Genomic DNA, 25,163 nt, shown 5'->3' on the forward strand with positions numbered 1-25,163 from the left:
ATTAGCCTTCAGGGTATTTTTCAGTCATGCTGAATGGACTATTAGTTTTCCCAAAATGCAAAGTGCAGAAAGTCCGTTTCACTGGGGATTTTTTTTGTTTTGTTTTGTTTTGTTGTTTTTTGGAGGGTTTTATTGTTTTGGGTTTTTTTTTGCTGTAGAGATTGTATTACAACTGTACAAAAAAAAAAATAATATCACAAAGAGGATTGTGTTTGAGGAGCTAGGGAGGAAAGAGGCTAGTAAATGTGTAATGTCCAGTTCTTAAATAAGTGATATTGCAAGTTTTAAATTTCTGTTATGAAAATTATAAAACAGTATTTTTATTTTATTAATGGCACTGTGAACATGGAAATACGACAAGTAACTAAAAAATGGCACCTTTTACCAGGAGGTTGTAGTAGAAAAACATAAAATTGTTAGATATTAGACAGAAAGATATTTATAGAGAAATAGAGAAAATGAAAACAAAGTACCATGTATGTAAACTCCATACATAATGTAATGTGGGACTAAAACAACAGTGAAAAAGAAATGGACATTGTGAAGGATTTCAATGCCTTCCCATTATACAGTTTAATGTTTTGATAGTCAGTGGAGTTTAATATTACAATATTTCTAGTGCCCCAGTGAACTATTTGTGGATACGTTTTATGAGCTAATTTTAAATGAATATGAGCAATGGGATGAAGCTTTTTCATTTTAACATGATTTGTAAAAACAAAAAAGCTTCCTGCGATAACGTGGGTATGCTGAAAGCAGTGCTGTACCGGCACAGTCAAACTTTACAGAACTCAAGTGATTTTTTTTTTTCAGTCACTGTGGCAAGGCTGTTCTAAAAGTCTGTATCAATAATAGTGAAGTACTGTAATGGTTTGATCTCTTTGATATTCTGGAGAATGATTTTTCTTTTTTATTGTCCTCATTTTAAGAGATGATGGAGCAATGAATAGAACAATAATTTATTGAGTATTCACACACTGTATGTATACTTTCATTATACATTTATAGAAGACCTATTGTTTAGTATTTTCTGCTGCAGGCTAGTCTTGTAAAAGAATAGTCTAGAATAGACTCACTCAGTGCATGTGTTGTCCATTTGCCTGTCAGCAATAGTTTTGACATTAAAAACAGGGAGTTTGAGTGACTGCTGGTCTGTCTTAAGGTATGGTAATGAGGCTAATTAGGAGAGATGAGAGCTGAACTGGATATGTGAAGGCAATTATCCGTGAAACTTTTGTCATGCTTTATCTTTATCAGATCTCTCTTTCTCTATTTTTGGCATTTGCCAGTGACACGCAGAATGGAAATACTTGAAGTGATACATATTTTAGAAAAGCAAAGTAAAGAAAGAAGGCAGAAGGAAATTTATATGAGGACATCTCATTATAAAAACTGTACAACTTATCATGGATATTGTAGATAAGCAGGAAAAGACCTTGCCTGTTTTATTCTTGTCGCTTGCATTTACATGAAGTAAAATCAATTGCTTTTTGTGATAGTGGGCTTAGTAGACAACATCTCCCCTGTTCAGTGCACATTCTTTTGTTTGTTCTTTTTATGTTATTACTAACTCCAGCAAGCATGTTAATAAGCATACTTGAAAGAAAAACATGTAAAGAGCATGAAAAGAGAATAAAAGTGCATTTAATAGTAATTTTTTTTTAAGCTGAAATTTTCTCATTTCTGTTTTCAGGAGGCTAGTGTGATTTACTTTCAGACTTTTTCTTACAATCTAGTACAAACTGATTTTAAGAGAAGCACTGAATAGAGCAAATGAAAACCATGTGTCACAAGTCTTGATGAATCAATGCATATAATCCTCAAAGAAAGAAGGTGATAAATGAAACTTGCACATTAATGAGACCATAACCAGGCTCAATTACTAGGCCTTTTTGAAGAGCCATAGTAACTTCACACATCTTTTTATGTTGGAGAGAAAAAATTACATCCTCTGAGCTGTCTACACACTCCTGCTTCTTACACTATGTCAAAAGACAGTGTACCTCTAATCCATTTTTAAAGAGACCATAATGTTTTAGAAAAACCTATCTATATAAGACACACTCAATGAATTTTTAAAGAAAAAAAATTAATTGTAATTTAGATAATTTTACTTGGACATTTTATGTGAGTCTACCTATAAAGTAATATTACAGGCTTCAAGTCAAATTTGTCTTAGAAGTCCTCTCTTCTGAACTTGGGAAAAGTATGGCAAGGAATATAATGAATAGATATGTAAGAGAGATTAACATTTACTGCCCTAATATTTTTCCATTAAGCAGCAGTTCTATTTCTCAGATTTTGTTTTGTAGTACGTATGTTAAAAGCTTTGAATTTGGTGCTACCAACAACATTACACGTGTCCAGAATGCCAGCACAAAATACTTGAGGTTTAAAATAATAATACTAAATCTTACATGAAGGACCAAGTTGTATTTTGTGTCTTTAATTTAACTTGCTTTCAGTAATAATAAGGAAAGTTGCTTGGTCTCAAAACCATGGTCTGCTTGCTGCCGTGAGGTCTCCATGCTCTGTAAGGCACAGCAGAATATTTCTGCTATCAGTTGTCACTTCCTCTCTTTCCCCTGCCTTGTTCATGCACACATGTAAACACACAAAACCACCCCATTCTTTCTACTCTGCAAAGACTGTAAAAGGAGGTTCTTGCAGATTATAATTTGTAGCCATTCGTTTCTTTAATATCTTCTACTGAGCTTTAGTAAAAAGGTTACTGTTACCTCCATGAGAGAGTTCAGAGAACTCCTCTTTCCACTGGCTTTTATGTGATGGAGGAAGATGAAAAACCTTAGCCCACAGTCCACAGGAATAATAGTGTTATTGCTAATGTTAATGATTATTATGATTGATTAATAACAATGACAATGACAATGACAATAATAATAATAATAATAATAATAATAATAATAATAATAATAATAATAATAATAATAATAGCAGCAAACAAAAGGAACCACAAAACCAAAAAACCCAAACTGACTTGGCAGTTTTCTGTGGAGCAAGAATAAGAGAGTGATCACAGAAATGCCACTTTAGGCATCTGCAAAAGCAGTGCTAGGGACAAAGGACTATGCATGGCACCCTTTCTCGCTCTAGAGTTCAAATTTGGTATTCACAGTTATAAGGATCTAGAATACAGATTTGGGCAAGGGGGAAAACTGAAAACAATATTTAGATCCTTTTTCTGTTACCTATGACCTTGGCTAAACAGACTCCTCATATGCAATCCTACTCCCTTCACCTCTTCAGCTCCTCTATTGACAGTCATTTGTATTATGAATGGTTGGTCTTCAGTATAAATTTACAAAGAGAACAAATGTGCCGGTCTCCAAGTGTCACTAGGAAGAGTATGCAAAATCTTGAGATACAGTACCACAACTAAATAATCTATAGAAGTAATTTATATAGTTGCAGAAGCTAACCAATTTTTTAATAGTGTCTGGATTTCTTTACCATATTTTCATAAGCAGCTGACAGTGGTGGTATATAAACACTTTAAACATTTTATTATAGTACTGAGGCAACAGGTTACCTATGGTGCTTGCACCCAGTAGGTTACTAATGAAGTGTCATTTCCCTGCCTTATTTGGTTTGTGTTGCAACCTTAATTATATTTCAATTTTAGAATAAGCTCTCAAAGTAGTGTACAGGGATTTGGCCACACGACTTGAATTAACATTAATCAAAATCGCGTGTCTGAATTCCCACCATACTCCAAAGGTACCCTGGGATTGTTGGTGGGGATTGTGTGCAGGAGGTGCATGTGCAATAGGTTTTACCACTGGCTTCCTCTTATTCTGAGTTGAAATCCTGTTCTTCATACCTGAAATAAGAGATGGCAGGGAATACTGAAGCCCAGTGTTCACAGGCTGTGTCTGTGAGGTCAGTGACAATTCATGTTTCCTCACTTTAATCCACATGAAGCAGTTTTACTGAGAGGTTGAGGTGGCAACTGTAACACAGAGAATCAGTCACATGTTTTAGGGAGCTGCAGGATTTTGAGCCTGAGATTGCAAAGCTGTTCAATAAAATACAGCTTCTTCATCTCTGTCATCATCCTCCGTGCCAACCAAAGATTTGTGGAAAATGGTGATTCATTTTTATCAGTGATGTTCATGTTCTTAGAGTTTTGCATTTTTCCGTGTTTTCCTGTTTCTGGTTACAAAGCAAAGTGTCAAAGATTGCCCCTAAGAGGGGAGGTGTTGCAGCAGTTCTTGCAGTCCCAGTGGAGGCAGTGCCTGGAGTTGAGTGAGGCAGCCTGCTCACAGGACCTCCTCACTAACTGAAGTGAGCTCCATAGATTAGACTTGCTTTGGTGTAGTTGGCCATGGATTGAAAAGGGTTGGTGTTTTTTTTTTTTTTCATGCAGGTATTGTGTATGCTTCGGTCACTGGTGGTCACTCACTTAAAGACATTATCATGGGTTTAATTCCAGAATTTCTCACAGAACCAAAATAAAATTATATTTTCTGGTCCTCTTTAATACTCAAATGAAGTTTCCTCATTAAAAATAAATTCTAAACAGACTGTGTCTATTGCTCCAGTACCAAACTTAAGAGAGTTTCTGTCTGAAAATTGGAGTCAGTAAAACACAACTATTTATAAGTTTATCATGGTTATAAGCTGTGTTTTTGCAGCTATGTCTTCTACTGGCTTCTTTGGAGCATCTTTAAGAGGAGGAAAAAATAAAATATGACCTTCCATGTCTAAACTAATCCATGCATGGCATCAGAAGAAACCTCTAGGAGAAAAACTCTGAAGTTTCTTTGAATATCCTATCTTGGAGCTATGGGTGCTGACTGATTAAAAAACAGGAAAAAGATGTTAAGATGTTTAATTTACTGGATTTGAAAGCAGTTACCTCATAAAATAAATAACAGCTTTCCATAATGCTTTTCCATTAATCCATATATGTAATGCAAATAAATGAATAAGAAGTTTCATATCCTGCACTGTTTACAGTGATTCCAGCACAAGACAGTTTCTATCTGTAGTGATGATTCATGGATTTGATGTAGCACCCCTATACTTGTTTAAAAAAAATATGTTATGTCCTTTTCGCTGCCTGAGGCTCTAACATTTAATAAAAACAGAACTTCAGGTATTTTCCTGATTTTTGTCTTCGGTCCAATCTTGGATGGATGTGCTTGTGGATGTGTTTAACTTTACACAGGTGAACAGGCTCATGAAAATAAATTAGATTTCTCTGATGCTTGAAATGCATTGTAACTTTTTTTTTCTGTGTGTGAACAAAGCTTTTCTCTGCTGTTATAAAATTCAGTCTTACACTTTATCACATTCAGTTTTGGAGTTTTTTTTGCTTTGGATTCTGTTTTAAACTACTTTTAAACTTTTAGAAATACAGTGTTTCCACTGTTACATCAGCTAGAAAAAAAGAAAATACATATTCGTGACTTGTATGGCTCCAATGAAAGTGCTAAAAAGAGTTGCCTTAATCCTAGAATCCAGCAAAAACCCATTAAAATCGTTAATGAATAAGCCAAGAGATACTGTGTAATGAAACAGTTAAAGTAGCACTTGTTTCCTGGCAATGATAGAAAGAATTTTTCGTTTCTGAAAACTGTTTCAAAATCATCTTTCAATGTATAGTCCTTTTCAGTTTGGGACTGTCTGCATCATAAGAGATCTTTTCACCCTCTTTTCAAAGCCATATGAAGCTTGAAATGAAAGATAATTAAAACAAATCTTGAGTAAACTGTTGTGTGGAGATAGAAGTTTGATGGTTGAATATATAAAAAATTGTAACCAGATGTTGTGCAGAAGCCATAGCAGTTTAAAGATCATGAGCTTTTTCTTTTTTCTTTTTTTTTTTGCATGAAGGAAAAATATTCTAATTGAAGTTGTCAGCAGGAGTGAGACTAATATGCCTGTATTTGATTAAATAATAGTTTATTTAACATGCAGTGTGGCCCAAAATTGGCTGAGACTAAAATAAAGAAACTTCTTACTATATTTTTTTGTATTTAAATAGTGTGAAAAGTAAACCTAGTTAATGTTAACATCTTTGATTGATATTCCCAGCTATTATATTATTTGTCCGCCTCTGTGGCTTATTGGAATGCTTTGCTTTCCGTTGCACACACATTTTCTTCCTATTCTCTCATTAACTAGCTGGTTGATGGAAAAACGGTAAAAGTAAGATGTGCAATAAAGTCTGGAATGCACTAGTTGATCAGACTTATTACTAAAATCTGTTAGATCTTAACACCATAACTCAAGCTTCATCTAACATTCCCTCTTGCAAGTGTATGCTTTGCACAGAATCTCCAGCAGACACATTCATTAAGAGATATCCATGCATGAAAAGGGTTGTGTGTTTTAAAAATACCAGAATATTGAACTATGAGCAGTAGATTTCCTGGCAGTTATTTACTCTATCCAGGATAGCAGTGTTTAATGGGAAAACTCACAAGAGTTGTGGCTGGGAGTCTTTACTAGGTGAGTGCTAGATTTCTTATTGCTTTACTAATGAACATAGTGATGTCTTCAGAAATTGCACGTTGAGATTTTTTTGTCTCTTTTTTTTTTTGGTACTACTTTGCTGCTTTGCTGCTTAAATAACTGTGTAATCTGTGTAATCACACACGGTGGTGTGATAAACAAGGGGATCCCCATCTTGCCTTAAGTGAGTGACCATTGCTAAAAATGGAGGAATTTCATTCTCACTCTGCTCTCTGTAGCTGTTTGGCCTTTTGTGTAAGATCGGGCTGTGTGACTCATGATCCACAGACTGCACTGGATTCAAAAATGAGCCATAAAGTTGTGAGCAGCTTGGCTTATTGATGGCATGTGTGTGTGTGTGCAAATACATCCCACAGGAACACTTCAAAACGAGGGCTGGGATTAGGCATTTTTAAGGCAGACACGTCTTTAAAATAGCTCGTTCCAGTTGTTGTGTTGCCCAAAGTATGGTTTCCCAGTGTTCCTTTTGTCCCTGCCACAGGAGCAGCACCCTTTCAGAGCCCTCACAGGACCCGCTGGTCCCAGCAACTGAAGGTACAGTCCTGCCCAGCTGCTTCCTGCCCCTTCCCCTCTGTTCCTGAGACTGCACCCAGTTCTTTGGGCAGCACTCTCCTGCTCCCACAACCTGCCAGTAAATAGCAGACAAGACCAAATTTGTAGGGAGATTACAACATTCTGTAGGAAACTTGTATTCCATTATGAGGCCATTAATCAACTGAAACCTAGGAGAAATCACAGCCCTGGCTGTGCAGGCAGTCTGTGCTTCAGGACTGTCATTCCCGAAATGTAACATTGTGCAGGTCATCTTCCAGATTAGTCTGCCATGCCTGCTCTGGTTTTGCCACATGTGCCAGGACTCCAAAGGTAGATGGCAAGGCCGTAGTAAAATCAGCCAAGAATTATCCTTACCATAGCAAAAAGCAAACTCAATGCAGTCAGTTTTTAATCTTTCTTTTTTCTTCTTCTGTGTTGAAAACAGACTGGAAGCAAGGCAGGGCTAACTATGTACATTTTCTACTGTCTTCTGTTTTCCTTGTGCTTTATGCAATAGGTTAACTGCGTATGAAGTAGGAGAGGATTTGTCTTTGATTTGGCAATGGAAGAATCAGTTGCAAAGCACTGATTTGTTGAATGTTGTGGCTAAGTTGCTTAGCTTTGCACTGCTTATAGTAACTTCTGGAAGCTGTTCCCTCATTAACTCTGACTGTTATTAATAAAGGAAACAGGGCCTGGTATTTATATGCTAGGAATTATTTCTGGGAGGTATAACTCATTGGTAATTGCACCCTGATTTTGGAAAGATCTTTCCATATAAAAATCCATACATGTCACATCCACTTACATGTGTGGGCATTATTTAAAAGAGCTGTACTCTCTCTGTATCATGCTCAGATTTACAGCCTGCTTTAGAGGGTGCAGGATGCTGGTCTTAGTCAGGTAGCTTTGGCAGCCATCTCAAAATCTCCTCAAAGGATCCTGAGGTTGTTACTGCATGAATCATTCAGTGTTCCCCACACCTTCCTCATCTTCCTGCTGATTTTACTATCAGGGTTTCACAGCCATGAAGTTTCCAGTCATGTCCATTTCCATACGGCCAGCCACTAAGGTGTGAAATCCTAGTGCATGACACAGAACCAAAAAATGTTTCCTATAAAATATATGTAGGAAATAAAGGCCCTTCTCTTTTCAGTTCCTGAAAGGGCTTTTGGCAAAGAAGCTGATGAAATGGAAGGTTATTTTTTTTTTTTGTAGAAAAAAGACATGCCATTATAAATGTGGTCCTTTCTGGTGTACTTATTTTTCCTTCTCACTTCTAAAGATTCTAGTAGGTGATAAAGATAAAGAAAGGGAGTGAAAACAATTTGACATTCACTGTTAAATAAAACCTGTATTAAATAGAAAAGTGAATTCTTAAGATTGTCAGAGTTTTTGTTCTGTCAAGTAAGATAGAAATGGCTTTGAATGTAGACTTTTCACAAGTAGCAGCTATGATTTCATACAGCATGTCTAGATTTAAAGGGTTCTTTTTATTTCAGATTTGTATATGTGGGCCTTCTACAGGCTGGCTTCAAAATCAGATGAATTCTGATACTGGCAGGTGGAAGGTAAAAAGGAAACTGTTCCCTGATGTTTTCTATCTAAAGTCTGATAAATTGGGTAGTAGAATGGGACCAGTCAGTCCTTCTTTGAGTCCGTGTCCAAGACGTGCACGAGCGCAGGAACACGTACAGGCAGCGCTGTGGTTTTTGCCTCACAGCTACACATGGATCAGCCACAGCCGCTCGGGAGCGGGGCTGCAGAGCTGTTACGCTGATGCCACTTCAGAAAGGAAGGAGAGGGCTTGTTTTACAAGGCATTTCTGCACAGTCAGCTTCATTTAAGAAGACTCCAAAGGATGTGAAAAATAAGGTAGCTGTGGGCTGGCAGGACAGTTTTCGCCATGCCTCTCCTTCAGGCGGTGCCTGATTTCTTGAAAGCCGTTTTTCAGTCCTTCACAGCTCTGAACCAGTGCCTGAGTATGTGACAGGGTGGGTACATTTTGTCCTCGGCACGCAGAGCTCCTGATGGAAAACCCCGCTAAGTTATTTGCTTCTCTCTTACTGCTCTTGTCAGGCTTGTGCCATTTCAGAGAATGACCGCCCCCAGCAGTAAGCCGTCCCTTGTCACTTGCATTAGAAACAATTCCTTTGGTGAAATGCAGTCTAATTCCGACAATACAGATTTTGGAGCTGGTGTCTTAAGCAATTTAAGAGCCACTTTCTTAACAGTAAGAGAAAAATTAGACTAGGGCTGCTGGAAGCACTGCTGTGCAGTAATAACAGTATTCTCTCTGGGCAGATGTGAATGAGCAGAGAAAGAAGAGAGGGCATACCAGTTTCTAAGGCTGCAAAGGCAGAAGAGCCCCAAATCCTTCATGAATGTTCCTAAGATAAATATTGTTTGGTATTTGTTATTTGTTTGGTTTGGATTTTATTTTTATCATTTCCTAAATATAGGAAATAATAAAAAATATTTCTTAAATATAGGAAATAAATATTTCCTAAATATAGAAAATAAAGGGTGAATTCTCCTAAAGGAAGAAAAAAGAGATTAAGGCTGTTTGATTAATGAGGTTAAGCTTGATTAACAGGGGATTCAGAGTATTCCTTATGACTTTACTTTTTTCTTGTGCTTTTACATGCCTCTACTGCTTCTAGTATTGTATCCAGAAATATTTATTTTTCTGGGTTTTTCTTTCTTTTTTTTTTTTTTTTTTTTTTTTTAACCCTGTGTTGCATCTCAGATTTTAAAGTCTCTAGTCATTGTGCTGTGGCTCTGTCTTGAATTCCATGAAATGTTTCCTATCAAACTAGGATACCATATGCCCATGTTGGCCTAAAATTCACAATGCATCATGTACCAGAAATAGAAGCTGGTAAAGATTCTTCAGAGATTGTGTTCACTTGTTCCAAAGACCTGGTTTGTTTATGGAAGGGATGCTTGCAGTACATAAACACTATTTAAGGAGAAATGTCTCTAAAATGTAGAACAGTTGTTCTCTTCTTCTCATCTTAATGGTATTTTTAAAGAAAGCTATATAACACCGTATGTTGAGTCTCATTTACAAGTAGGCATTAGGATCTTGATAGGAAAGAGCAAACAGTGAAAAATTTTTGTAAAAACTACTTTTGATACTTTACAATGTTCATCGTAAACACTCTGAAATTATTTACAGTGCAATTTGAAAGTAGGTTTCTCCATTTTTAATAGCTGTGCAGTTTGTAATCTATAAAATTTGGTCTGGTCTATTGCAATTAATATTTAATATCCTTGAAATTTAAAATATTTTCTTTTGCAATGCAAATGAATAGCATTTAAGGCAAAAATGGATGGAAATTATTAGAATAGAAGCATTTTATTCTAAGCAATCTAGACCTCTCACTGAAGAAAGCTTCACAGAATAGTTGGGGCTGGGAGGCAGCTCTGGAGGTAAATCTCATCCAACCCCACTGCCCAGAGGCAGATCAGCCGGCACATGGTGCTAAGTTCTGTGTCCTGTCAGTTTGGAGTTTCTCCAAGGACAGACACTCCACAGCCTCCCAGGGCAACCTGCTCTTGTGTTCAACAACCCTCACAGTATCAAAGATTTTCCATTATGTTCACATGAAATTTCCTGTATTTCAGTTTGTGCCTTTGCCTCTTGTCCTCTCACGGAGCAGCACTGAGAAGAGCATGGCTCTGTCCTTTCCTTCCCCCACCAGGTACATACTGATAAGATCCCCTGAGCCTTCTCCTCTAGGTTGCACAGTCACAGCTCTCAGGCTCTCCTTGTATGATAGTAGACTGTGTCTTTTAATCATCTTTGTGGCACTTGACTGGACTCTCTCTGACACATCCAGATATTTGTTGTACGGGGAGCCCAGAACTGGACACAGTGCTCCAGGTGTGGCCTCCCCAGGGCTAAGCAGGATGAAGGATCCCTTGACCTGCTGGCACTGCTTTGCCCAGTGCCATCTGGAGGCTCCAGGCAATATGAGATGGGTTAGCTTTTAAAAAATACAGAGGTGGTATTTGGGTTCTTTTCCCTCCTCTTTTCTCTACTAGGAGTTACTTTCTTAGGTAGGTGTTGGAGTTGATCACATCACTAGTCCCTTCTTACTTTGTAAAGCTATCAGAAAGGAAGCCAACAAGTGTTTTTGCTGAAACTGTGATCACAGGATGGAATAAGATGATTATGTTAGAACTAACCACTTAGACACAGACTCTGGCATATTGTCTTTTTATCTGGAAGTGTTTGGAATGGATTGGATTAGATGAAAATGTCCATTATAAAAAGGCCACTAATTTTCAATATTTACCACACCGTGGTGTCTGGGATACCACAGTTTCTCCCTAAGCTCACAATAGGAAATAACTATGGTAATTGTGTGGTATGGGTTGGCAAATGTTGATTTTTCTGAATGGAAATCATTCTAGCAACAGCACGTAACAAAATCTGCAATAAGACTGCAGTCCTAAGTGTATTAAAAATAAAAGGTGGACATAGTCTGCTTTGTATCCTACACTAGGAACAGCTTTCTCACAGGGACTGCATGAGATTCAAATTATAGTTATTACAGTTCCTGAACAAGTATAAGTATGTGAGCTATAGCTGCCCATGTGAAACATTTTCTCGTTACATTCTTTCTTTAAATAAAATTAATGGTCCTAAGGGAAATTTTTTTAAAGTACAAGTAACAGGTAAATTTTACCTCACTGATTTTCACCAAGGAGTAGACACCTAATTGACATTTCCTCCCTGAGTCTAGAAGACCTCTATGAAAACTTCAGATCCTAATTTTGTAACTTTGAATTAAAAGTTATTCTTACAGTGTAGTTTCCAGACTTAGGGTGCAAATTTGGAAGGATGTATGTGATCAAAAGTCAGTGGGACTGAGGCTTCTAAGACTCTTAATGGCTTTTGAAATTTTTACCCCTGAGGAGCCTTTCCCCTGCTGATTTTGGCAGCCCTCAGCCAAAATCTACAAATGAGAGTTCCTCTTCTCAGATGCTGGCTTTCTGAGCTATTTTCTGTATAAATAGAGATCACGTGGGCTTTAATAAGGTCAGGGAATGTTTTTTAAATGTCTGTGATTTTTTTTTTCCTCAAAACTTAATTTTGCCCATCTGATTTCTGTGGAAGTGGGAACAGATGCCAGAAGCTGAGAACTCCAGCAGCTTTGTGCTCACGCTTGCAGCAGAGCACTTGTGGGATTGGGACCCTCAATTACTATCACATGTAGAGTTCCATACTGGCTCGTAGCTGAGATCTGCAAAAGCAGTCTGCTGCTTCTGCCATGGCGGAGCCGGGGTGTTAAAGGAAATACGGACGGAGCTCTGCTCCAGCTTTGTCTGTTCATTTAATGAGTAAGATTACTTCATGAAAGGAGGGGTACATGGAGTGCCTTCTTGAACATAAATCCTTTGGTATTGATGACTAAACTTAAGCACCTAATTCCATGCTTAGGCACCGTCATAAATGACTCTTTATTTCAGATAGTCAGTTAGTTTATAGCAAAGTCTGACTATTGATTTAGATTCCCCATTTGAGACAGCAAAGATTTGGTAGTTTTGCTTTGTGCCAAGAAGTAAAGGGGTCTGAGGAATTTCCACTTTTCTCGATGTCACTTTCAGCATGCTTAGTTCTGAGGATACTACTTTTAGCCAGTTTCTGATCAGAAGAGCAGCCTAATTTTGTACATTTTAGACCATTTTACATTATGTTTCTAATTTGAAACTAAAATGGAAGAGACTCATAAGAACTTAGTTTTGTTTTCTGAGAAAAGCCGAGTTTGTTTGGAAGCACATGGTGTTTGGGAAGGAGCAGTGGTCGCTCTGTGCAGGCATTGAGGTTTTAAGCAGCCATTCAGCATCAGAGCTGCTGCATGAATCTGTTGCAGCAAAGTGCAAGCAGAGAAAGGTTCTGGGGCCAGGATCACAGTTCCCAAACCAGGCTCCCTCTGTCCTGCTTAGGTACACTAATATGTCTACTTAACCATTTTTTGCAGATAATATTACTATTATTCCTAAATTAGACTTCTTTTTTAATCTTATTTTTGAATGCTGCACATAAATACTGTTTTAAAATTGCCTGAGTGGTTAAGCTGATTTAGAAAAGTGTGAAGTTGTTTATCCAGCAACTTGGGAATTTTTACAGCAGTACTTAAAAAGGATTGATAAAACCTGTTGCAAGACTCCATAATTCTGGTGAAGATGCTGAGAGGTGCTGCTGGCATCTTTTTACTGTGTTAGATAAACTGTGAAAAGATAACAGGACTCAGATTAAGCCAGACTTTAAATTTAAAGAGTGGTGAGCACACCTCAACAAAGATAATGTGTTACCTTGAGCTGATGTAGAGAAGGAAAGGAGAAAAATGGTGCCTACATGGAGGGGAAACAAAGACAATCAGGGCTTTCTTCTTGAGCAGCTGCAGCCAGTTCCACTAATGGAAGTGCAGGAGCAGAAACTGGCAGCACAAGGTATGCGTTCGTTTTTACAGATGGCAATGCAGACAAGTTGGTAATTGAGAAGGAAGTGGTGTACGTGAGCTCTTTGACGGGGGACAGCCCATTACAGTACTTTCCTGTGTAATTGACTCGGTGAATTATTGGAGGCAGAATTCCTATTCCTCTTGAATAGGTTTCAGTTGCTGCAAAGTGACATCATTCTTGTGCGGGAAATGCAGGTTTTCAGGTTGCTTTTGCTGTTTGCTATTGGTCTTAATAAAACCTTAAAAATAAAATTTTGGGTTGCCTCCATGGAAATCTTTGTCATGCTGCTTACATTTAGTGGCAAAATACAGCAGAAGTGAGCCTACACCATAGTGTGCTGGCTGCTTTGAGGCACTGGAAGAGATTTAATGGCGGTCACCTTGTGCAAATTGAAGGCTAAGACCATAAAAATACATTATATCCAGTAAAAGACATTTGAAGGCAACTGCTTTATAAAAAATCATGCTTTGTGTAAAATGATTAAATAAATATTTAGCTCTTTGTAAACCAGACTAACTTATAGATAATCAGAAATTATTTCTCATTGTTATTGCAAATGCCTCGTATAATAAATAAATGGTATAACTATAAAAATAATAATACACATTTAAAAAAATATGTGTATCTATTTAGTCTTTGTGTATGTATTTGGCCTGTCAGAAAGTCACATGAATTTTTAACACACTGTGTTTACAAATCAACTGCCACTAACTGTGACAAGGAAGTCTTGCCAGCAGAAAAAGTTTTATTATTTCATGTTTCTGCCACTGCAGATCTTGAGGGGGAAACTACGAAATTGCCTTCTGTAACTGTCAGAATTGACAAGGAAATATGATTTGAACTACCTGATTTTCACTGATAAATGCTCAAATGAATGAAAAATTAGTAAGTCATTGTAAAGTGTACTGTGATTATTTAATCCTATAGTGCATATGGCTATCAACAGAAGATGAAAGCAATGGTAAATTGTTGCTTGTGGAGCTCAGGCTCTGGCTCAAGGTGGTGTCCAAAGCCAGGTCCCTTTCTGCACAGTGGCAAGGGTTGGGTCAGCTGTAACTTGAGGGAGGATGTAAAGGTGAGGAGGTGATGGCAGTGAAGAGTTACAGCAAGTGATTTACTGGCTTCTTTTCGTTGCTCTGTATTTCTTAATTTAGTAATTTATTTTGACCAGTCATTGTTTTACTTCAGTAGAAATAATCCTAAGCTAGCATCTTACTTAACATCCTAAACTAGTATCTTATTTACTTGCTCAACAAAACACAAAAAGACTGTAGTTTGCTGTCTGGTTTTTGGGGTGGAGTTGGGGATTTTTTTTGAGTAGTGAATGCTGCTGTTTCTAAGGTAGCTTTACAAAATACAGCTTCAAATGCTGGGACAAAAAACTACTCATCTTCATTTTTGTCGCTGTTAAAAAAATAATTGCAGTTTACATGAACATTTAAATATTTACTCTCCCTAAGGGATCAGGGGGAGGATTCTAAAAGGCTGCACTAGCAGTAATGTTTAATTTACTGTCTGAGTTTTTTCTCTCTCTAAAACCCCCTTGATTCCTCCCATTAAAAGTTTATGATACTGCATATATCATAAAAAGATGCTGTCACGATACAGCATTAAAAATTCCACTAACTTTCTATATGAATTAAGTGTGCAATTTTGACTTTACTTTTTGGCGTTTTTACTTTCTTTTTACCTTGTCTTTCCTAATGTCTTTCTTATGTCTTTCAAATACAGATGTTTAATGCAATTGTTCTTGAAAATGTCTTAGATAAAGAGTTTGGATTTGGCACATTAAATTGACGTAGAGACAGCTGTTAACTCTAACTTAAGGTTGAAAACAACTTCTACTTTAATACTCTGCTTTTTGTGTTTTGGTTTTTCACTTCTGGGACAAAAATTTGCCGTGTCTGGTGTATTCCTAAAAGGTGTTGAGGTTATAAGGGAAGGAAGCCTCAAGGAGTTTCTTTTTAATTTAGACATAGTTACAGCAAAAGCAACTAATTTTTTAAAATGTGAAACTTCACAGAAACATAGTTGTGTCTGTTTTCACAGTAGAGAGAGAAAGCAGTTCTGATTAAAAACATTCAGAAAGGTCTGAGTGCCTTTGCAACCAAAAGAAGTGAGGTCTGAAGGATGCCTTTCCCATCCTAATCAGAAGAAAGTAGTGCTTTCTCCAACATCCAGATGCTGTCCTGCTGCCCAGGTTTTAAACTTTAATCTAAACCTCACCAAAACTCAAGACAATCAAATACCTGCTTATATAAGGAGGACAAAGCAGGAATGACATAGCAGGTGTGGAACACGAAACCCTTTCAAAATTACGGCAGTGCAAGCACAACAAAGATAGATGCAATCACGAGTGCACTATGCTGTCTTTCTGTACTGTGTGGTAGCAGCCCAGTGAGAGCAGCTGCTTACAATTGCTGCTCTCCACAGCAAGTCACCTGGCTCAAACTGAGCGCGTGTGCAGCTTTCCTCAGCTCTCCTTTTGGACCTCCCGTGTTGCAGGAGAGCATCCAGAGCCGGCATTTTGCCTTTTTTTCAGTGAGGCATATATGGTTGTATTCCCCGACTTCATTGCTGGGAGTAGGTCAGCCACACGCTTATTCCTGGGCAACACTTATGATTTCACTGCACCTCATGTTCTGGAGCCATGATTAACAGTGTGCTCTGTTTCTGGCACATTAGAGAGGCCAGAGATGGTAAAAAATCCACTCAGTCCTCATCATATCATTGTTTCGTGTTGGGGAAGTGAAAGTAATCAGCAATAAGACAAGTTTTGTTGAGTCCAAAACAAAGAGGGTGATGTAAGAAAAATCCTTGGCTGCTGCTTGTGGAGCCTATTTGAGTTTCTAAAAGCATCTTCTGGCAGAAATTTTGAAAACAGGATGTATTTGGCACTAGCAGAGTGTCAGGCACCATTGCTTAGTCTAGCTAGCTAAAAAGTCACAGTTCCTGAGTACTGTTTTTGGCTGTGGTCTTGCAGGATATATTTTGCTACATGAACTTCCACTGAAAAATACCCTGAAAGTTCAGTATATTATGAAATATTTTTGTATAATGTGGAGTATAAGAAGTCTTCTGCATTGCTACAAAGTCTGGAATTATATGAACTGTAGAGTCAATCCTTTAAATTGAAAGCAGTTTTTATGAAGACCCTGGCAAGACACCTGAGTGAATCACTTGTTATCATATTCTCTGCTGGTTTATTGCTTAGCAGAATGGACTACTAATAATTGCCTTGTTTCAGTGAAGTATTGGTAGCTAGTGAAAATCATCTAAGGAGTTAAAAAAAAATTAGGCATTGGGGCTTGACGCTCTATATACCAAGTTTCAGACTTGTTCAATTTGAAATGGTCAAGATATGAAACCATAAAAAATGTGAGTAAATACTCTGCATATCAAGGGTTGTTATGCAATTACATGCTTTCATCATGGCTCTTACCAAGGGAAAACAGTCAATAGAGAAGTCTGCAAGACATATTCAGTGAATAATTACAAATTTTCATAACTTTGATACATAAAAATAATAATCCACTTGTTCCTTTGCTACTGCTACACTAAAATGTGTGCATACTTTTATTTTCCCCAGAGCAAAGCCACTCTGACTGTAGATTTGTTAGAAAGTTTTCTGAAAAACTTGAAATCTCCTCTCCACCCACCCCCCAGTTTGGCAAATCTCCAAATTATAAACAGCTGAACTGATTTAAATAAAGTTTTCAGTACCAAGAAAGAAGAAAAAAAAAAGTTACATCTGGGCTGACAAAAACATACGCCAAGTTTCAGCCTAATGTGATTTGAGACAACTGTGATATTAAACGCCCAGACCTCAGAACTGGAATGGAAATAGAGATAGGCTTTTCTCTGCACTGGCCCCTTCAGGATTTGAGATTGTAATGTAGTCGCTGTAAGGCCCCAGATGATTAAAGCTTGACTTAGTAGATACATATTTTAGTTATTTAGACCCTTTTGGCTTATTCTTCCAAGGATGTACATGACATTTTCATTGATAACTCCAGACAGTGCTAGTGGCATTGATCACAGACTGAAATCTTTTTATCTGTGGCTCAGACTCTCTCATGACTAGTCATGTTGACCTACATTTACTATGCTGATTTAAGAAATTAAATGTGGTAGGATCACATTAGAATGGGAGCAAAAGTTCTCCAACATATTTCTTGAGAATGGTAGTGGTGGTGCTCAACTTGAGCCCATGGCTGGGTTTTATGGGGGCTGTGGGCCATAGCTGCAGCACAGGCTTTGCTGGATTTGAGCTCAAGTGCCTGTTTCTTTGCAAGACTACCCAGAAAAGCAGCAATATTGACCAATATTATTGGCGAGTTCAAGTGATGAGCATGCAAAGCCAAACAGATCCATGCAGAAGTACCATCACTAACAGAATTGCTAATGAACATTTAGCAAAAAAAACCCCAAAATAATTTCTGCTGACCAATAACTTAGAAAACTTGCTATATGAGAAGTAAAGGCCTAGGTTTTTGTTGTTTTTCTTTTTAAGAAACATTATTTAAGATAATAGGTTTGCTACATTGTAGGCCTTTTAAAAAGCCCTCCAATTTTTTTATTGCAGACATGAAAATTTCTGAGGTGTATTTTGACAGGCAAGTCCTCTCTGTGGTTAGTAGCATCCGAGAGTCAAGAATCTTTAGTCCAATTCTGCCATAGTCCTGTTTTGTGGCAGGAAATCCACTCTAAAGCTGTGTGTCCCCACTAAAAATAGCTGGTTTGTAACCAAAATGCTCAACGAAGTGTCAGCATTTAAGTTTTTCCAGAGGTGTTTCAATTATTCATTTATTAGTACATATAAGCTATGTTGAAACACTTTAATACTGAAATAATCAGTGTTGATTATCCTGTAAGGTCCTTAAATAGTACAGAAATCAGAGAATGTAAAGTAAGATAAGGTGCAACACAGAACAGCACAAAAGAGGAATTTACAGACTCTGCATTAAATCTAGGGAAGGATGTTTAGCTGGACTACTTGAAATTTTAAACAGATAAATATTTGTAAGTAGTGAATAAGCAGACGTATAGAATTTCAATACAAACAGCTACTGCTATGTATTTTGCAGGTTTTTGTCAGCTGTAGTCATTACATGATTTCACTGCAACTAATACCCAGTTTGAATCAGATCTTTCTTTAGAAAAGAGAAAATTAGTTGCCTTTGTCAATGTTCTATAGATATACTAGCTCCACTGCATTTAATGAAAATTTCTGTGTAACTTTACCTTCTGTCCCCCTTCAAGTGTGTAGAAATACAGCATACAAACTAGACTGCTCTCTCTCTATTTTAATAGTCTTCCATGTCTTTGTCGAGGGTATTTCCCAAACTCAGGGAACACAAACAGAAATAAAACAGTGGAAAGACTGACTCAGATTAAGACTCCACTTGGTTAATACACCACACTAAGAAACTGTAGACCAGCATACAAGAAGTAGGAATGAAAAGGAACAGTTCTGCAGTGGTAGCTGAATCCTGGCCATATAAAGTCATTTCCGCTTGGAAATGTCTCACCCTCCAAGTGGACCAAGTTGAGATTAGTCTAGTGAGGCTTTTATTGTACTCTGATGGAGAATATTTCAGCAGCCAGGTGAAACTGGTCGAGGATATCCAGCCACAAAACGAATTGAGACCTTCAATGTACGTGTAGATGAGCGCATCTTTCCAGGGCTTATATGCAGAACTATTTAGATAGTTGCTGAAGGACATCAACTACCATCTAGTTCTCCCCTTAGCTACACTGAGAAAAATGTCATATACTACTGCATCTGATTTAAGAGGCAAAATAGGGGATGATGTACGGGCGTGAGAGAGGGATTATCTTGATGACAATCTTGATTTTATTGTATCACTTTAAAGTACCACAACCTGCTCTACAAATGAAATTGTGTTCTTGGTTTAAAAGGGCAATTGTTAGCCTGACTTTGTGCTCACTAAAAACATTTCCCCAATCTTGTTAAATTATTGCACTCATTTCAGATTTTTATGGCTGTGCAGCTTACCAGCCCTTGTTTCTTTACGTTTCATTCATTTTCCTTGTATTGATGATTAATGGAGGATGTCGAACGTTAGAGTGAGCAGGCATCAGCAAATGCAAGATCATAATTAGTTTAGCTGACGAGGGCCTCTGATAGCACTTGCATCTGGATGGAAAAATTACCCTATAGGGAACTGGCTGCTCACCAGGTCTTTTTAGTGATACATTGTGAAACACCCGATGAATCAAATGCCCTTTCAATGCCAAGAAAGTGTTCCAGTCTTGAAGCCAAAATTATGTCTGCAGAAAGCTTTCCATTTGAAATGTATCAGAGTACAATTATAACCATTGTATTTTTTTGGCATGAGCACCAGTCTTCTTCAGTATGAACTAAAGTTAAATAAATTACTTAAATTTTCTGAAACCCTGAAATTTTTACTTACAGTGTTAGTAATTCTTAATTTATAATAAAATTAGTTTTCACCCAGACTGTTTTCCCCGTACTCACTCATTCTTATCTTAGCTGGTGAAGGTTTCTTACTGATCATTTTTCCCCTTTGCAAAAAGGGAACAGAGTTAAAATTCGTATTTTCTTTTCAGCAAAAGAATTCCATTTTCTGCTTATTGGTGTTTGGGCCCACAAACACAGCCTGACTTTTGTTTAAATGAGAAGTTTAATGAAATCATTACTCCATAGAAAAAATTTAATGAGCAGTACTCATAAACATACCTACTTTTAAATATTCCTGCATCATTATGAAAGTTGATGAATGCACAGCTCAGTCTGGTTAAAATCAATTTGTATTTGGGGAAGCTTTACTGTGCCCTTCTTCACCTGACTAAAATAACATAAATAAATTAATCTATCTGTTGATGAGACAGTGTTTTCTGGGACTTCATTTGAAGTTCAGAAGAGGTCTCATTCAAGAATATTGTACTTTTATTTGTTCATATGGGCTGCAGGAGTATATGGTAGCTTATACTGATTTCAGGAATAAGTGGAAAATACGGTATCATGTATTCAAATATAATATCTGTTAAAGGAATTAGTATGAGACAGGTACAAACTGTAATTAATTGTTTGCTGGTGTTTTAGAGTTCTTGTTACCAATCACATTTTTAAATAAAGCTAGCTAAAAGGAAATAATCTGTTGTGAAACCAGGAGAGTTTGCGGAATGTTCTGTCAGCTTCCAAGGTTTTTTTTTTTTTCAGAATTTGCTGTTTAGAAACCATCATTAAATGCACAAAACCTGAAGTTCAAAAAGTTAAAGTTGTTATTCTGAAAAGGCTTTGGTGTTTCACACACCTCATCCATCACTCTGGGGTTAATTATAATGAAAATCAGTGGTGCCTATTAAGCACAATTGAACCTGACCTCATTATGGGCAGTGTGGTTTTATACTGTCATTGTTGCCAGTCTAGAGACAAAACTCCTGTGTTGATTTGTCCTAACTCCACAGCTCATGTGACTCACCTCTGACCTGTTTTTTTTCCCTTTTTCTTCCCTGTTTCAGAGACGTAGAGGCTCGGGTGTTTTCTGTGCCAATTGCCTGACCACAAAGACCTCTCTCTGGCGGAAGAATGCAAATGGTGGATATGTATGCAACGCGTGTGGCCTCTACCAGAAGCTCCACTCGGTAGGAAGAACTTACTGGTTTGTTCAGTAGGAAAAGAGCTGCACAGCTAAGCTGGGCAGCTGTGGTCCTGCCTGGTTGTGTGATCAGTACCACTCCCTGGCCTGCAGTCAATTTCCTAACAGGGTTTTGCAGAATGGTCACTTTGGGATCAGTTGTGATTCATTATGAAACAGCCTGGGATGCTGTGAGTAGATGTGTTTGAGATCACCAGTGATGCATTTAATTATTTTGATACAAAATAAGGGGAAAATTATTTCTTTTCTGGGAATTGCTTTTCAAGGCATATGATACATTGTGATGAAAGCTCTCTAAATTCTACAGTCCTAGAAAAACCAAAATTATTGAAATTAGACATCACATCTATATTAAAATATCTCTTGAAACAGTTTTTGTATACTTTGACATCTCTTACCTCCTTTATTCTAGATAGTAAATTTCCCAGAGATATGGGGAGGTGGGATTTTGCGTTCTTTTTTCTACAGTTCTTAAAATCTGCTGGAAGATAAATATCTCGGCAAGGAAGCTATTCACTTGAAGGCACTCATCACTTGGTGAGGGGAAGATTCACCATCCCTCAGGATCAGTCAGGGAATAAATAATAATCATGGTCTGTCTATATTGCTTTTCATCTTATTGACACTTGACTTGATCCTGAAAGATGTTGAATACTCTGGTCCAGGTCCAGGAAAGCCATGCTGAAGTGTTTCCTTGGATCAGTGCCAAAATGCCTGGAATCTTTTAGGTTAAGACCCACTGGTTAAATATTATCCTTGCTGTCTTTAATAGGCACACATAGGAGAGTCAGGTGACTAATTAATTAATTTTTACAACATTCCTATGAAATTAAAAAGTGTACTATTATTCAGAAATGGAAACCGGGGTAGTCTTTGGGAGTTTGCCAGGGCAATGGATCAGATCAGGCTTAGAGCCTAACTGAGAAATAAATGTGGTGACTGAGTGTACATTTTATAAAATGTTTTGCAGAAATTAAATTTGAAAGGTAAGCTTCTCAGTGGTCTTGTCTACTGCCCATACAATAATCCTGTTTACACAACATCCTGCCAAACCAGCCCACTAACTAGAACAACGTAAAAATTACAATTTTCAAAAGCAGCATGACCATCACCAGTGTGAAGGGTTGGCTCTGTTTGCCATGTGTGTCATTCTGGGGTCACTCATTGTTTTTAAGGCCCAGAATAGCCCAGTCAGGCCAGTAATATCTAAGAAGATGAACTAATGCATGGTCTTGACCAGCATCTTGGCTGGGTCTTACTCCAGGTATCATCTTCCTGGACACCTCTTAAAGTTGTAGATAGAATATCTAATTTAAGGAAATTGATCAGTGGTGAACATCCACAAAGTTTTTAAGAAGGATACTTTGGCTTTTTTATTTGACATTTGAGTCTGGTTATTTGTTGAAATTCCATTTGCAGACTCTTATTTTCCATTTTTTAAGTACACTTTTCTCGGCTGTAGTGTTGGATCCTACCATGATTTTCAACATTTCTTTTTAAATAGATAAAAGCTACAATAATCAGTTTTGAATTCAAGCACAACTTGGATCATCCTTATGAACTAGTAGGAATGAACTAGTGCACTTCCAGTGTCATTTATTAGAAATACAGTGTCAAAGTTTGTTTTATGCATCTCAAAAGCAAGAAGCTGGCACTATCTCTAAGCTCCACTGTTTAAGCATGACAATAAGCTGCCATTCAGTGGACATTTGACATTAGTATCTTCAGTTGAACTTTGCCCTAACAAATGAAAATAATTTAATTAATCCTTACTCTGCTGTGGTATGATAGCAACCCCTTTATAAGTAGGAGTCTGAAATAATCCAACAAATCTCTCCTTTGGGACAACTTTTGAGACAGTCCCATGGAAAGGGATGCTCTTTAGATGGACACCAGAAAGATGAAAGTTTCTTTTATCAGTCTGCCTGTCTGTCTGTTCAGGAAAAATTGCAGTGTGTGTCATGTATTGGACATATGGTTTTGAATTAAGGGGTCCAGGATGATGCAGTTATTAAGGAAATGTCCAAAATTGTAAAAAATCAAGTGAATAGAATTTACTTCTGTAAGACCCCTGTTCATCTAAATTGTACTACACCGCTGAGTAAAATTCACCTGTATTAATTTGCACATTTCTTAGCTCCCTTTTGATTGGATAATTACTATCTAGGACTACCATCCTCATTAATGCAAGCCTAAGGTCCCTTTCTCACTTTCGTTTAATGAGAAGAAAAATCTCTGATCTATCAGATACTACTAGGTGATAGTGACTGACAGATATTAACATGGTAGTGATTTCTGCTGCAAGTTGCATTTCTATTTCTATTATACCCTTGAATAACTTTTCAGTGTGTTTTCAAAGATGTTCCATCTATCTAAGGGGTAATTGCCATCAAACCTGCCACGTTTTTCACATTTCTCTCCTTTAACGCAATCAAATATGTTTTAAAATTGTAATTATAATCCAAGAGTCTATTATTAAAATAGTTTTAGTGAAAAAATGCATCTTACTGCAAACATATACAGAATAGTCACATTTGCTGTCTGCCCAGAGTCATGAATTTGACCATTATTATTGTGGTGCTGTCCTTCATTTTTAAACAGCTCGAATTTGGTCATGGAACACTACATTTTGTTCCATGGTGATTCCTTGACAACATCCTTAGACTAATTCAGTAAAGAATTGCAGCATATTCTAGGATTAGTCTAGAGGAGGCTCCACGTTCACATGGAATTTGAGAAATCTAATCACAATAATTTATTGAAGCATTTGTTGAATTTTTTGTTTTTTTCAGTTACTCATATTATTGGAGTGGGGAGATTGCCAGCTGATACAGAGATGGCAGAAATATTTGTGATCATCTTCATTATGTCTAACATATAATTAAGGATCTGACATAGACCATTTTAAAAGTAAAGTTCTGGTAATGTTTCCACTATATTCTAAATTTAATGCCCCACTGAAAATCAAGAAGTTACCTTAAAATTTTCTATTTGCCTTGGTTGTAACCAAATGCAAGATATTTTTATGTGCACCTTGCTACTACAAATAAGGGAAATTAGTAGATTTTCACCACTAAAGAGTGCATTTTAATCATCTGAGGGCTGGTTTAATCAGATGAGCACATTCATTGGCAAGCTGAAGAATTTTAAAGTTGAACCTACAATAACTTTGAATAGCTGGAGCCTCGAGTAAGTGTGTGAGGGTCCCTAATCTCAGGTAGGAAGATATTTCTATCAACTGCTTCCATAATCAGGTTTCCTACCTGTAGCATGAAGAGTAAGGGTAAAAGTATCTCCAAAATATTGGAGAGTTGTCTGGAAGCCGTATAAAAATGGTCTGTAGTGTTTAGCGTTTCATAGGAGCAACAACATTGTAATATCTCACACAGTATCTGAGTTACAATTGTCATAAAAAGGCAAGGAAATTATACAGATCTTATAATGAAAAGTACATGTCTATGCATATTAACTTGCTATTGATTGGTCAAACTATTATCTTTATCTGAATAGAATTTACATAAAAAATATTGTAATTTTTTTAAGATGATTTTGTCTTAACTTTGATCTGTGTGAGGAGGCTGGTTCAGGTGCTGTTTTTCTACCAAGTTTAAATTTCTCTTATTTAAAAATCTAAATCACAGGGTGTATATACTTCTGATTCAGTATTTTAACAGAAAGTAAAATCTTAAAAAATAGCTGCACTGTCTAAAATGTAATTAACCATTAAGAGTATGCCAACTGCAGGAAAATAAATAAGTGAAAGGAGAGGAAAATGGCAACTGAAGAGAGAGATTAAATCTCTGCAAATAATAGAATGGGTGTTCTTCCAGCTCTGGATGTTTTCATATTAGCTTGAAGTTACAAATATATTAAAAATTTAGTTACATTCAAGGTACTCAAGATTACTTTGGATATTGACTGTAAGCCAAAATTAAATCTGCTTTTAAAAACAATGTTAAAATTTCCAAATAAACATATGAGTAGAATACTGGGGCAGGGTGGCAC

The 25,163-nt window shown here is 37.1% G+C and overlaps 1 protein-coding gene across 3 annotated transcripts in view; it reads left to right on the plus strand.

Moving 5' to 3' along the window:
- Positions 1-25,163, plus strand: part of TRPS1 (transcriptional repressor GATA binding 1) — a 211,661-nt gene that overhangs the window by 179,069 nt on the left and 7,429 nt on the right. For all 3 annotated transcript variants that reach the window (XM_058029306.1, XM_058029298.1, XM_058029314.1), the window contains one exon: positions 21,022-21,144. In XM_058029306.1, coding sequence (XP_057885289.1) covers positions 21,022-21,144 — 123 coding nt within the window. The remainder of the gene's footprint in view (positions 1-21,021; positions 21,145-25,163) is intronic.

This window comes from Melospiza georgiana, chromosome 1 (assembly GCF_028018845.1).
Source record: "Melospiza georgiana isolate bMelGeo1 chromosome 1, bMelGeo1.pri, whole genome shotgun sequence".
In the NCBI taxonomy this organism is placed as follows: Eukaryota; Metazoa; Chordata; class Aves; order Passeriformes; family Passerellidae; genus Melospiza; species Melospiza georgiana.